At 39.8% G+C, this 11,362-nt stretch overlaps 1 protein-coding gene across 1 annotated transcript in view; it reads right to left on the bottom strand.

The window, feature by feature from the left end:
* EFNB2 (ephrin-B2) overlaps positions 1-11,339 on the bottom strand; it is a gene marked incomplete at its 5' end in the record, with an annotated part of 19,766 nt that extends 8,427 nt beyond the window's left edge. The window contains one exon of the mRNA XM_009709302.1: positions 11,060-11,339. Coding sequence (XP_009707604.1) covers positions 11,060-11,339 — 280 coding nt within the window. The remainder of the gene's footprint in view (positions 1-11,059) is intronic.
* Between the last annotated feature and the right edge of the window lie 23 nt (positions 11,340-11,362).

The raw sequence follows: 11,362 nt of genomic DNA, 5'->3' as shown, positions 1-11,362 counted from the left end.
AGAGTGTTTTAATTAAATGAAATTAAATTTTTTTTTTCCCTCTCACTTAGTAGCAATGCCAGATCTGCACAGAGATCTGAAACAACCAAAAAAAATTGTTCAGGCCACTCAGCAAAGAACAGGTAGCTTGGCAAACACTACATTGGGTGAGCGGCAGAAGGTTTCAAGAGAAGATAAATATACTAATTTCAACTACTAGCAACTAACGGTTTACCCTTGCTTGTAGTGACAAAAAATGAGACTGACACTGAAACCTTCACTTTTTAAAAAAATGAAATCGTCTTCCCAAATTTAACTATCAGCAGTCCCAACCCTGGACCACAAGCGCTAAAAATTAAATGCATTATGAATAGCTGCATGGAGAACTGTCAATGCGTTGTCTGTCCTTCTGTCTACAGGCAATAAAATCACATCCTAACTTTTTTGCTCATCTTACAGAGAAAAAGAAAGGAGTTTTAATAAAAAAAGACAAAAACCTGCAGAATTGGCTCAGTTAATGCAATTTAGGACACCAAAACAATCACAAAAAATGTATAAAAATGGTTTATCAGTAATTTTGCGTTTTCCTAACATGTCTGTTTTTTTATTTGTCCTACTTGCAAAGTCAAGGTGGCAGCAGAATTTTCAGGAATTTCTCAACCTAAAGGTCATTCAGAAATTCATTCTCTCAATCTTATTCCACACATTTCTTCAAATTAAGATAGATTTTTTTTCTTAAACTAAAGCTTATGGAGTGCTTATGAATACTCTTGAAGCCAGCCTTTTTCCCCTCCATCCACACACAAGGCAAAACTTCTATGTGAAGGAAAGGACAAGAATTCTCCTTTCTTCTTTTCCACTTCTTATCCTTGTTGGTTTTTAAATTAAGTCCTATGTCGTATGTCTCAGGATTTGTATCTATACAGGACCCACAAATCATATTCTGCACAGCGAGTAAGCAGCAGTGCCCTCCCCAGTTCATCTAAAACTAGAACAAAATGAAGCTAAATAAAAAACAGGTCTCTTCTTGCCTGGATGAAGACAAACTCTCTGCAGCAAAACTTTATGATTAATTTTTCTAACCACGGCTCTAAAATGTATCTCGTCCAAAGCAAACGGTGTGACTTGAGGTACTTAGATGGGACTCATGATACAGGGGTCTTTATGTAATTCCCCATAAAAGTCTCCACTTGTATTCATATGTTAAGAGATGGATAGACTTTATCACTGTTTCCATTTTTTGGGGAGGGGTGCAAGGTGGAGGACACAAGCAAGACAGAGCCAATCGATTCTGTATGGTAACATACTTTGGTATATGCCAACTGTTTAATTCCAGGCACACCTCTGGAAATCCGTAGACTCTCCTTCCCTCATCTCATGTCATCCGACTGAGAGGGACCGCCCAAGTACTAAGCACAAAATAGGGAGAGAGTTCTTGTAAAGTTTCCTACATTCAGAATGATTGTATTAATTCCAGGGAGATGTGGCATCATACAACAAGAATATAGGCGGTAAAAAAAATAAAGCCCTTTATGTCAACAAAGATTTTCCATAAAGGGAAAAAGAGACAGCGAGCAAGATGGAGTTGGAAAGTACCAAAAAAGTTGTGAGCTTTGATTGGTTTCTGCTGCCTATCATTTTTAAAACAGCACCACTTTATCTCTGGGTTAAGGAATACCACAGCCTAAGTGTACTGAACAGTAAACTATTTGCTGAATTATTATCCATTACAGAAGGTCGCAGCATCCACCCATCCACAACAATCCTACGTGCTTCACTGCTGTCAAGTGACCCTTTTCAAAATTTTCTTGGAACGATTTAGAGATTATTAAAAAAAAACAACACAAAACAAATAAAAGCATCTGAATATGGTATCACTAAGAATGACAATTTAAGTCTTTCACTAAGGCTAAGCATTTCTAAAAGTATTTCAGTTCTATATTTCACATACTTGGAGAAATGTTGTCAGATAATGATCTACTGCACACATGGTTGCTTCTAGTTTACATAAACAAATTATATATTTGTGAGCGCTGAAGTAACTGTGGCAGATGTAAGCCCACTAATTATGATGTATTCAGCATGTATCAGAAAGTATGCATCTAAAACAGATTACTAGCTACTTAACTTCACCAACCACAAGCAGGTATTTTATGGAAGTTTATCCTTTCTCCTGTCATGCTACTGGCAAAAGCCTCTCATGGATGGGGAGAAGTCTCTCTCCAGTACCACAGCAAGCTTTGCTTAACAGTTCAGCTGAACAGAACTAATAGAACCAGTTAGCATTCAGGTTACACGGATTGTTGCTAAAGACAAGCGGACTTGCCGGAAACAAAAGCAGAAGCTTTAACGCTTAATGAGGACCAACTCTCTTTATCGAACAAACTCAACACTGCTCTTCAAAGATGTTCATCTGCCTTGAAAATCTCTCTGTTTTCCGTCTGTAGCACTTGGATAAGAAAGGGTTATAGTGAAAGTTCATATTAAATAAATAACAAACCTCTTGCTCATTCTACTGTCACTAATTGCATGCAATGATATTAATGACCCAGTAATTGCTATACGAGTAGCACTGAAGTGGAAAACATCATTTTGAGGCAGAGTTCATCTCTAGGTGGTAGGACTTCACCAGTGGCTGAGTTAATGCCTACTGACAGTTTAGAATGTAACACTACAGATGGGAAAATGTGCCAGTCTCATGGTTATAACAGTTTAGATGGACATGTTATTTTCTTTGACCACGCAGAGTCCAGGAGTAACCCCAATAAAGTGCCACAGTCAGCGCTTGCCCTATAGATGAACCTCATTCCTTTCAGGGGAGATGCTCTGTACTATAACAATCTTGAGCAATTTTCCACATGTTTGCTTCAATAAAAGAATACCTTCATCTCCTGCTTTTACATCAAGCACAACAAACATGTGCGTTATTGTAAAACACAAGAAGCTATTTACATCATCTAACTATCCTTCAGCAACACAGAGTTTGGCATCTTAGTATCGAGATCAATTACGATACTATTGGATGACTGTGCACTTGGCAAAGCTCAGCAGAAGTTGAGCACTGTTTTGATTGTAGTATGCTTATGTCTGTGTTTAGAACTTTAAAACACCCTGGTGTAAAACTTAATGAGGGAACATTGCTGAAATAAAGGCATCTGAATTTCCAAGGTGCTACAGGATCTCTAGTTCAAATACTTGCCGTAAGAAATTAAGGGCTTTAGTTTCTTCAGAAATCATCACATAGACACATCTCGGTTCATTTTAAGAAACCCTGATGGGATGGGTATGTTAATCCTCCAGTGTTTTGAATTTTGAAAACCCGTAACTAGACAGGAGAACCGATACTTTTAATAATTATGTTCATACAGTTTTTAATATTTCACTTGTGTTTTAACAGTATAACATTATTAAGTGGGGTTTTTATGGTATTTTTTTTCCTTTCTTTTGCAATACAATTTATTTAATTAACATCTCAATTCCACTACCAAATCTGCTGTGGCAGCCTGTGGTTGGCAGGTGGAATCAAGCTCCAGCACAGGCTGGGGCCAAACAGCTGGAACGCAGCTTGGCAGAAAAGGCCTTGGGGGTTTCCTGGTGGACACCAAGCTGACCCCAAGCCAACAACCTGCCCTTGCCCCAAAGGCAGCCAACAGCTTCCAGGGTGGCACTGGGCAGAGCATGGCCAGGAGGCAGAGGAAGGTGGATCCTTCCCCACTACGCAGCCCTGGTGAGGCCACAGCTGGAGAGACGGGTGGGTGCAGTCACGGGCTCCTCAATACAAGACAGACATGGACTTACAGGAGCAAGTCCGGTGAATGCTCATGGAGATGATGGAGGAATCGGAGCAGCTGTCTCGGAGGAGAGGCTGAGGACTCGGGACTGTTTGGTCTGGAGAAAAGGCAGCTCAGGGGGGATCTTATCCATGTGTCTAAATACGTGGTGGGAGGAGTAAAGAAGGAAGAGCCAGACTCTTCCCAGTGGTGCCCAGCGAGAGGACAAGAAGCAATGGGCACAAACTGAAATACAGCGAATGCTGTTTAAACCTGAGAAAACCTTTTTAAACGTGAGGATGACAGAGTACTGGATCAGGTTGCCCAGGCAGGCTGTGGAGTCTCCATCCTTGGAGATATGCAAAACTCAGCTGGGCATGGTCCTGGGCAACCAGCTGCAGCTGAGTCTGCTTGAGCTAGGGCTTGAGCAGGGGACTAGATAATCTCCAGAGGTGCCGTCCAAACTCAACTATTCTGTGACTCAGCGATCAGACGCGCGGTTGCGGTCTAATGCATTTACGTGCTAACGCGAAAGACCTGAAAAACAAATTCTTCTCGGTTTCCTTGGCAGGACTTGGATTCAGACTTCTGCTTCTCTCACAGCAGCTCAGTGAGCACACAAGGACTAGTCTGCTGCTGCAGTTTAGTTATTTTTGCTGTCTTCATCTACTGAACAGAAAATGGATAAATCATGCTAACAAAAATCCGAACATGCTTTTTAAAACCAGCCTTATCAGCTTAACACGGACTCTTCTCCAAGAACTGCTAAGACTACCTTAAGTCTCATTCTGCTTTTACTCACAAAAATATTTGCATGATTTCCCTGGGACTGAAAAAAACGCAATTGGAAGACTGCCCATTAGTGCTTAGTTTTACAGTCTGATTTATCAGAAATAAATCCAGAAATATTCTTCCTCCAAAATTTCCAGGATTGACTAAAGTCCGGAAAAAAAGTCAGAAGTCCAAACTGACATTTAACCCTGGTCTGCAACCATTTCAACCCTGTGTTTTAGCTAATGCAGCTCTCAGACAAAAGTACATTTCCCTCCAATCCAGCTATGCAAACAGTTTAACGAGGCAAACAATTTCAAGTATTTAAAATCAATTTCATTAAAGCCTTTATAAATGCTTATGCAGTTCCTGGTCTTTTATTTTAGGACTTAAAATGCTGTAATATGTAACAGACCTAATACAAGCAATACTGTATCATATATAAAATAAAGACTGATCATGCCACTTGATGAGATAGATGTTTATCACTTTAGGTACAAAATGAAAGTTCAATGTATTTCAGTATGCTAGTCCGTTTCTAAGTTTGGTCTTAGATTGGTATTTTCCTCATAGCATGGCATCTCTCCCCAGTACTTCAACAGCTACCCATACCCTGCATATAAAGTATAAAATACACACTCAACCCAACCTTCCTCCATGCGTAGTCCTATTAAGCATGTATATGCAAATCCACAAACATATACAACTCATAGAAGATCAGGGTTTAAGCTGGTTTTTTGCAAAGCACTTCCAAGTGTCCCTTATTGTTGATACGTATACTCTCCCTCTATAAAGACTTCTCAGTGAGAATATTGTATCTTTCTTTGTGACTGTACTGTATTTCCAGTATTTATAAATTGTTTATGAGGAACTAAAAAAAAATGAGAAAAATAAACAGTGACCAAAAATATTAAACAGCTTCCTATGAAATTTTAAAACCTCTTTAATTCCTGAGTATTTTCTGAATAATTCTTTCTTTCAGTGTGAATAATTATTCTTCATTTTCATCTGATTCCATATCTATCTGGAGTACTTGGGGGTATGTGGGGGAGGATAAATGTATTTTTTCACAAGATGCCATCAATTAACAAACTGAGCATTCCTGTCTTTCATTTCCTTCCCTTAGGAATAGAGAAATAATAACAGATTTTGAACTATCTCTGTCTACTTTAAAGGAGATAAACGGTTGGTATTGCCTAGGTAATGGCACCGAATACGAACAAAGTCCATCAATCTAAAACAGCCTTTTCTCTTACAAGACCTGTGTGGTCTGGGACAAAACCCCAAAGGACCATGACTCAATTAATCCTGTAGGACTTCGTCTCTGTTAGAAATCTGATGCTGCACAGACAGTGATTTTTTTTTTCTCCAATAACATTATTTGTATGAGCTGTATTTGTATTTAATTCAACAAGAGCTAAGTGCTATCGCTGATATATCCTTTAAAAGACTCTCAGCAAAGTCAAAGACTGACCTCTGGATATCATTTTACGCTAAGAAGAAATCATTTATCTAATTTTCTGAGGAAGGAGGAGTAGAAAGGAAAGAGAGAAAAAAAAAATGTGATCTTTGTACAACTGGAATCAGTGGCTATTATCACATAGGCTTTCATTAACACCACCACCACCACCACCAAATAAATAACAATAGATTCCTGGACCACAGAGTCTATAACAAAAAGCAAGAAAAATGCCTTTGTTGCAAAAGAAATGGAATTGAAATCCTGATAGGGTTTTTGTTCCCGTTTTGGCTAGTTCAGAAATAACCTCCAAACAAAGGAAAACCTACTGTTGCCTTTCGGGTAGCTCTCACGAGGTGTTTGGGAGGTTGCGGGGGGCTGCAGACTGAAGCCTGCCTCAGAGAGGTGTCAGAATGTCCAGCCAGCCAGATTAGCCAGCACTTAAACTGTTTGGTCAGAATACTAAAATAACACTTTAATGTAAATCTATTTGGCCACGCAAAGAGATTTATTCTTCCCAGCTGGGCCGTATTTCAGGGCACAATCTATATTGGCCTTTAATGTGTTCTTCCTTAGACAGTTATTGCTCTTTAATTGTAACAGAATGACAAAGTGAAAACATAAAAAGCCTTGTGATTTTTTCAAACCCAGCTAATGGTAAAGTTTCAGAATGACTGTTTCGATTTTAAAAGCCACAGTACTATTACAGCAGTTATCCAAAATGTAGTGCTACTAGCCAGTATAAACCTTTAAATCAGTCAGGGATCAAATACATATATGCTTTTTAATTTAAGCCAGAGGCCAATTATGCAAGTGGGTCACTTGAAAAAAGTCAACAAAAAATGTTTAAGGAAAGCTGTGTATTCCATTTTGCCAACGGCAAAGCCAACGCGCATCATGAGCTTGGCAAGCTTGGCTAAGGAGGTCGCAGGCAGAGTAAGCATTTTAGAAGAACCGTTTCTAGGACCATTCCGTAGCCCCTTCTCAAGTCTCAAGCCACAGACTTTCAACAGGTGAAGACTTTCATTGCAGGTCATTTATTTTTTAATGCTGGTGATGCCAGCCCATAATCTTCATTTTATTTATGCAAAAGAAGAGATGAAGTGAGCGGAGCATGTGGTTGCTTGGCCAAACTATTCCAGAAGCATGACGGTGGCCCAAAGGCAAGCGGCACTGTTCCCTTCCCTCCGGCGTGGCTTCCCGCCGGCTTCCCCAGGGCACTCCCTCCGTGCAAACCCAGGGTACCGCAGTCTGTGCCCTCTGACTGAAGGCCAAGTTTGTTCGGAAGGGTTCAGGACAACTCCCGTTCACGAAACGGAAAACATCTTTGGCACATTACATATGCTTGCACTACGCTAATACGTCTCCCTCCCGTACAAGAAGTGGTGCACCTGAGAGACGTACTGAAGCAGCTACACCACGACCCAAGTACTTGCAGATCAGTCCCCAAGTACTGAGGAGATGATACTCACTGCTCGTTCTGAGCAATCCGCAACAGAAGAAAATTAGACTTCATCCCCTAACCATGCAAAGACATAAAAAGACTTCTCAATGCAAACATCAGAGTTGCAAATCTGCACACCCTTCTTCTACTTAACTTTGCCCTTCGCACAAGATATTTATGTTGTTGCGCGTGATGTATCTTCCTTCATGCATCTGATTAAGGATTTCCTTAGAGACTTATGATATGTTAGCTAAATGGTCGCATATTTTAGGATCATCTAACGTTAATACTTCTGAGATCTCAAGTACATTTGACCTTCTCCAGTTCTGCTGAAAAGAAATCGGGTAACTGTAGGAAAATGAATCTATTAATTTCCCAGGAACCAAAAATTGATGATAGCAAAGAAAAGAAAAGCAAGGACACTCTGTTACATCATTTATTCACTTTCACAATACCATTCAGGATCATCTTTCCAACTACTTTTGTTCACAGAAGTAACTCTTTGGATCCTGATACTCACATTGAGGAATATCTTGGCAAGAAATGGATTCGATTATTTTTGGATTAAAGTACCACTAAATGTGAAAACAGGTATTGGAAACTCATCTACATTTTTACTTTTTTAGAAAACAGTGAATTGTGGAATGAGAAAAGTTGTATCTTTTATATGCTTCGACCTAGGCAAGTGTTGAGAAGAAAAGATCTCCTTCTGTTATACATATCATGAATACATCTGGATGATCTAAAAATTATGGCTTGAAGAATTCCCGTACAATCACATTTCCCTAAAGCTACGCAGGGTTCAGGAAGCTGCTTCATCCTGTGTCATAACTCCTCATCACAAAATGACTAACCCTCTAATCTGAATAGAGATTCTACTGTTTAATACCGCTCCACAAACCACATACTATTACCTTACAAAAACAAACCATGTTCTCAAATAAAGGCAAGATGATAAAGGTACATGACGATGCACAAAAGAGGGGTTGACAACAGCCTGCCAGCATAAACAGCAGGAGATTAGGCCATAGCAAGCACTGCAAAGCTGCTGGGCTTAGTAAACTCTTGTGTCAGGTTTGCTGAATGTCCCTTAGTCAAGGGAATACAAGATCCTAAAATACTTCAAAATCAAAAGCTGGTACATAAAATGCATCATTGCTTTCACTTCATAGCACTCCACCCCAAAAAAAAAACCCCAGCAAATCAAGACAAAGCTCAAAACTCCCAAACAAACAGAAAACAAAGGGAGAAAGAGAGAAAGAGAGGAAGAAAGAAAAGAAAAAGCAAGCAAGCCAGCGAGCAGTATCAGAGTCGGTGGGAGACCCAGTGCATTCCCCTGCTGGGCCCAAGCACACCTGCTAAATTGCAGGTCTGGGAACAGGGATGTACGCAAACAAGTTACAGCCTGATTTGCGTACATGATGAAGATGTGTGATATAAAAACGACAGTAAATGTCCTGACTACCAGAACTTGCATCTGACAAGGCTGTGTCAGGTCATGAGCTTTTGAACACAAGCTGTTGAAATCCTATCCAGCTCCAGCATCTCTGTAAAATGGTGTCCTCGCCGAGCCCTGGCCTAGTTTTCTACCCCTCTTAGTGTTTCTGAGACCGACATCACCGAGTTCATTGGTTTCTCCCCGAACGACAGAAAAGTTAGGGTTTTAGCTTCAGGATGGCTGGGTTTTCAGGATTGGGTTTTTGGTTTTGTCCAACCTATTAAAATGTATGGGTACCCCTGCTGCAGCTCGGTTAGTATGCTAGCAATATAGCGATAAATTAGCCTTTTGTTTATGCCAGAATGAACAGGGAAAGTAATACCCTAAGGTACTCCAGTATTACTGCAAGGCCAGTGTGATTTTTGAGGCATTAGGCTGAAGGCTGAGCAAATTCTTTCAACCAAACTATACTGTAATCTTCCAGGAAATGCAATGTCTATTATGTCTTATTGCTATAATGAAATAATTATACAAAACTAATGAAAATGAGACATATTTAATAATTCTCTGGGTAAACCCACGACATAGATATGGCAGAACTGACAGGGTATCAGAAAGCTCCATTTGTGCCCCTGGTTTTCAGGTAATAATTGTACCATTTGTTTCACTACAGCTGACCTGCTGCGGATGTTTTTAAAAGCAACACTAAATACTGAACTTATTTCATCACTAAAGCCAACTATTTGAGCATGGTCATTTTTATGCTACACATTTTCACTGGAGTTACAGACAACTATCTCTCAACATCTAATCTTGCAGTTTTTACCCTGGTAAGTCTCACCGGATTTCAGTGGGAAGTTTGTCAAAGTTAAATGCTGTGTAAGTGGAATCAAGTTTCTGTATAACCCCTGACTAAACAGAGGAAGCGCCTTTATTAAGTCATCTTTTTGTCAAACCTTAAAAACCCCCAAAATGGTGTTTTTTATCTCCCACAACCGCTATTTAGTAACTTCTACATTTAATATTTAATACAGTGATGTCTTACTTAGTTTCTGTGACATACAACCTGTTTTATACAGTGTGTACCATTATGGATATAACTGGGAAGTGAGCACTACTTTATATTAAATGCATTTCTATTTTAAAAGTACTTGCTCAGAGCACTGGTAAAATTACCAATATTTTTAACTAAGAAATTAAGAAATATTTAAAGGTGCAGGCATTACATGAAAGAGTTATCAGCTCTCCGATTTTCAAGGAGGTGGTAGAAGTAAGACACACCAGCATCTGACTTCCCTGTAACTGCAGAAAAACCAATGCACAGAATTTGTCCATCTCCGACTAACCACTGATCCTTGCTCAAGACTTCAAAAGTCCCCATGGGGCTAAATGGGATCCGCAGCCCATGGTATTACAATGACAAAACCTAATGTAAACGATTGCTGTACTGCCGAGGTCTCAGCTTATGCTAATGCCTGATTCACATCATTAACTTTAAACATCATAAGTAATTTGAATTGTGAAACGCTGTGGTTACCTCCAGACTCACTTTCAGCCATAAATTCCTGATCAGACTAAAACACAAAGTTTATGTTGTTGGACACAGGCCTGTCTCACATACATTCTTTTACAAAGATGCAAAAGGAGAAAATTCAAGATCACGCTAGTCTAGGTTTTGCCCAAGAACCTTCTTAGCTACTGTACGGACACCGCAGGTACGTATGGCAGCTAGGCATGCTCAATCGGAGCTCACCAGTAACCCTTGTGGGGAAATTAGACGAGCAAAGTGGGCACCGAAGTGGCCAAAAAGGTGTTTCCTGTGAGAATCCCTGCACTACTTGGCACAAGGCCAATACCATGGCATATCACCAGAGCTGTGAGCGGAACGCACACTGCCATTTAGCTGCACTCGGCTTCCCATGTGAATACAGGACACAGTATTGTACACAAAAGGAGAAGCCCTTCACAGGCATAGAAGTACGATCTAACTTGGTTTACAGAAACCAAGGATAAAAGGAGACAGAGGGCCCACGGAAGTCAGGAATAATGTTGAAAATACACTGGCAAGAAAATATTTTCAGAGAAAAAAATACAAACCCATTCACATTCTTCTTAGTTTGCTTATAACGTACAAGACAACATACAAAAGAAGGAACAATTATACCTAAAAGAATGAACAACTGAAATTTTGAACTTACATATGACGTAATAATCTTTGTTCTTCTGAAATTCCAGGCCCCAGAGATTAGGACTGAACTCTTGAAACTTGATGGTAAACTTAACGTCTTGATCTGGCTTGGCACAGTTGAGTAGAGGTGTATTGTCCTTTTTAATAGCACAGCTATCTGCTTGGTCTTTATCAACCATGTAGACCTTATAATATTCATACTGGCCAACAGTTTTAGAGTCCACCTTTGGGCATATAATATCTAGTTTGTCTCCTATCTGTGGATATAGTACCAATCCTTGTCCAGGAAGGAATCTAAAACAGAAAAAAGAAG

The sequence above is a fragment of the Cariama cristata genome, unplaced genomic scaffold (assembly GCF_000690535.1).
Source record: "Cariama cristata isolate BGI_N322 unplaced genomic scaffold, ASM69053v1 scaffold18130, whole genome shotgun sequence".
Lineage (NCBI taxonomy): Eukaryota > Metazoa > Chordata > Aves > Cariamiformes > Cariamidae > Cariama > Cariama cristata.
This window is presented reverse-complemented; position numbering and strand designations above follow the sequence as displayed.